This window comes from Trachymyrmex septentrionalis, unplaced genomic scaffold, assembly GCF_001594115.1.
Source record: "Trachymyrmex septentrionalis isolate Tsep2-gDNA-1 unplaced genomic scaffold, Tsep1.0 scaffold11, whole genome shotgun sequence".
Taxonomy (NCBI): Eukaryota; Metazoa; Arthropoda; class Insecta; order Hymenoptera; family Formicidae; genus Trachymyrmex; species Trachymyrmex septentrionalis.
Genome location: NW_017304228.1, coordinates 3,386,323 through 3,389,862, shown reverse-complemented (window position 1 = coordinate 3,389,862; position 3,540 = coordinate 3,386,323). Strand labels below are relative to the sequence as shown.

Here is a 3,540-nt window from a genome sequence, read left to right as displayed (position 1 = left end):
CTTTGGCTTCGGAACGACGATCGCACGAACGCGAGTTTCTCCCGACGACAGTTTGAAGAAACTAATAGGAGTCACGAGCACGATTGTCTAATCGGACCAATGGACTCCTCTTTTTCCATATCTTTCTCATTCACGGTCTAAGATCGCACTCTGCAGTTGTTACATACCGCCCGATCGATCGAGCCACGCACGGCCGATCACTGTATCGCGAATATTTCTTATAACGATCTTCACTGAGTGTCCGACACCGCGTTTGAGTTCGATCCTTAATTGATTTCGAATAATTGTCGCGCTTTCGATTAGAATCACCTGAATATCACGATAACCGCCGTCAGCAGGACGATCGTCAGGTACGTCGATCGGCCGATCTGTCCGCCGTTCGCTTCCATGCATTGGCCTGCAAATAGAAGGTCACCAATTTTTACCATCTTACAGTATATTTTCGTACACTTAGGTTCATACCTAAGAGAATAGAAGCAATGCATATTTTGCTTCTTAGCTAAGCAACATTTACGGAAAGGATGATTTTGCTGAAGTATCTAAAAATTTAGCTAGATCTGAAAATTATTCTGTTGCACCATGAAAATAATTATGTAGCATGCTTAAGCTAGTTGCTAGAATATCAAAACTTTTTGTAGGATTGCTCATCACGTTTGAGATACTTCTTACGTAATTATTTTCATATTCTAACAAAATTATTGTACGAGTATGTATATTCATATGTAGCCAACTATGTTTAGATACTTAAGTGAAATCGTTCTTTCCGTATATGATTAGTCCAACATCTCTTTCTCATACATATGCAAAAGGCTTTTTACAATTAGTACGTGCTAAATATTTTCTTCGAAAATATACGTACTGAATATAAAATTCCACTCTACAGCCTCTCTCTACATACACAAAATTATTAGATACCTTATTAATTTTAGTGTTTTTTTTTTAAATAAATTTTTTTCTCTTTTAATGTTTTTTTCAAAATTAGTTAAGATCCATGCGTACACTGAAAAAAAATTTACTAAATCTTAATACATATTTCTTTGAACAGTGCTAGGTAAACATTTACTTACAGAAAATAAAAAATAATAAAAAAGAATTGTAACAAAATATTAAATATTAATAATTTATTAATAAAGTCGTACAAATTTTATTGTGTATTTATGTTAATTTATATACGAATTATATAAAATTTATAAGGATACCTAAAATAATTTTGGACATAATAGCAGAGAGTGTGGAAGATATTTTTTAAATTATTAATTATTTGAATGTTTCTTTTATAAATTAATATGTCGATTTTTTCTAATTGTGATCAATATAAATCATTGCATTTGTTGTATAGTTTAAATCCTAGACAAAATAAAAGATGTTCCATACAACATAATAACATCTGATTACATCAAAACTGCCAGTAAAATGAATATCATGATTAATGCTAGTAATATATGTTCCATATTTAATGATTATTTCGCGCCTATGAGATAGCCTTAGGTCTGGTGGCGCATAATTTAGCGTTTATCAACGCGCTGTCGCAGTCTATTTGTCACAGAGAGCTACGCAAATGTCGCGCTAGATTATGCGTGGCTGTCACGCACCCTCCACTACGAGATTTCGAGCGGCGCAATGGATGACAATCGCTGACTCCACGATTTCGATTGGATGGCGCAGCCTTCACGTCACAGGAAAGTTATTGGAGTATACTGAACGTTTTGCAGAAGGAGAAACGCGGAGAATTTCGTCGCGTTTTCCCGGTCGAGCATATAGTCGCAATGAGTTTGCCAAATTCCCACGATATCAAGAAAACATGTCGATATTTTGATATAAAATTTACATTTATTGTTTAATAGATATCAAGAAACTTGTTTTACACATTTCTCTTTCTTTAACAATCTGTATATTGAAATAAATTTCTTTGTGGTGAATTGGATAATGGAAGAATTTATAGACTTTATAGACTTATTTAAGCGAGTATATGGAAAATTTTAATATATTTTATTCTTGTATAAAAAAATTAAATAGAAAGCTTATTAAATGATCAATATTACTACAAAAATAAATAATTTCATTTTCTATTCAATTTATCAATATTAATACAGAAGATTCAGATGAGATCATTATAAATAAATTCTGTTATTTTTTAATAATAATAAAGTTAAAGATACATATAACAGTATTTAGTAATTCAATTTTGATATTTTTAGTATAGATATATTTCCGCTAACGATATTTGATGAAATATTAACGAATTTAAAATTATTTCATGTATGTTTCTAACGTAATATATGAAATTACGTTGCGTGTTCTAGTATCTAATGTTCTCAAATTAATGCTAATCCGAGGATGAAATGGCGCAGCGACGGAAAGCGAAAGGGTTGACGGAGGTTGCCACTTACCGGTGCTGGTAGCGTTGAAGGCCAACATCGGCGTGGGCGGTGGGATGCCCCTCTGACACGCTATGGTGCTGGCAGTTAAACTGACAACTCCGCCGCTCTCTTTGTACATGAAGCACAGTCTACGGCTGTTTCTGTAGGGCTGCGCCCTGTTGTTCTCGCTGTTCGGCCACGCTGTTCTGCGCGCCAACGGGGTGGCGATCACGAACTGCGTGCCCTCGGCGTCGAACCATCTACCGTGGCAGGAGTAGGCTGGAAGGTAAAGAGAAAGCACGGGGCTGCCAGAGGTCTTGGCGAAACACGAGAGGGTTAGAGAAAGTTACGGATAATAATGGTCGGGTGAGAGGGGATTGGCGTCTCGACGGCCGTTACCCTTCGAGTGCCATTATTCCCCCCGAAATAAACTTCGGTGTCGAGGGTCGAGAGAATATCCATGGGACTGAGAAGCGCCAGTCTACACAGCGAAAAGGGAAGGAGGTGAGGAGCGGATGTGCCTCGCGGTTCTTTCAAACATTTAGGCATTTCGATCTTGATGCGGAATCGCGGCAGGGGAGCGCGCTTGAGTATCACTTCGACCGTCGTAATGAAGTTACGACATTACCGAGATTGATAAACGGGGCGCAAGTTTCGGGTTGGATAAGAAACGCGCGCGTTAATATCGTCGCTTTAATACTGAAAGCTCGAATTCGTTATACTATCTCTGGATAATACTTTTTTAAGCGCGATAAGTATTATGTCGTCGGTGAGCTTTATTTTGTACTAACACTGTAATTAACATCAAATTTTCAATGTAAATTTCCTGATATTGGTAATTATTAAAATTAAGTTCCGATGAAATGAGTTAGTTTTCACATATAACGTAGCTTATAATCATCAAAAAGATGTCGCGAACACAAGGTTCCATAATGAACAGTTTTTTTAGTATCAAAGATGTTCTGTGAGTACAGTTTTACTTTGAGTAGTTCAAAAATTATCCGTTATTAAACCTTGTTATATGTGAAAACTAATTCATTTCACCGGAACTCAATTTTCCGTATAATTAGTATGACCTCTATTGCGTCACTTAGGAATTCTTTGAAATCGGAATCAATGTCTTTCTATAAGATACGCAATTTTCCTAATAAAAATGCACAATTAATGAAAATTATAGGAA

General features: G+C 36.0%; 1 protein-coding gene across 1 annotated transcript in view; it reads right to left on the bottom strand.

Annotated features, from left to right (window-relative positions):
- Window positions 1-294: 294 nt before the first annotated feature.
- Window positions 295-3,540, bottom strand: part of LOC108750299 — a 304,877-nt gene continuing 301,631 nt past the window's right edge. Inside the window, exons 11-12 of the mRNA XM_018489664.1 lie at window positions 2,391-2,639; window positions 295-397 (exon numbers count right to left, since the gene is read on the bottom strand). Of these exons, the coding sequence (XP_018345166.1) occupies window positions 306-397; window positions 2,391-2,639 (341 nt within the window). The 3' untranslated portion in view covers window positions 295-305. The remainder of the gene's footprint in view (window positions 398-2,390; window positions 2,640-3,540) is intronic.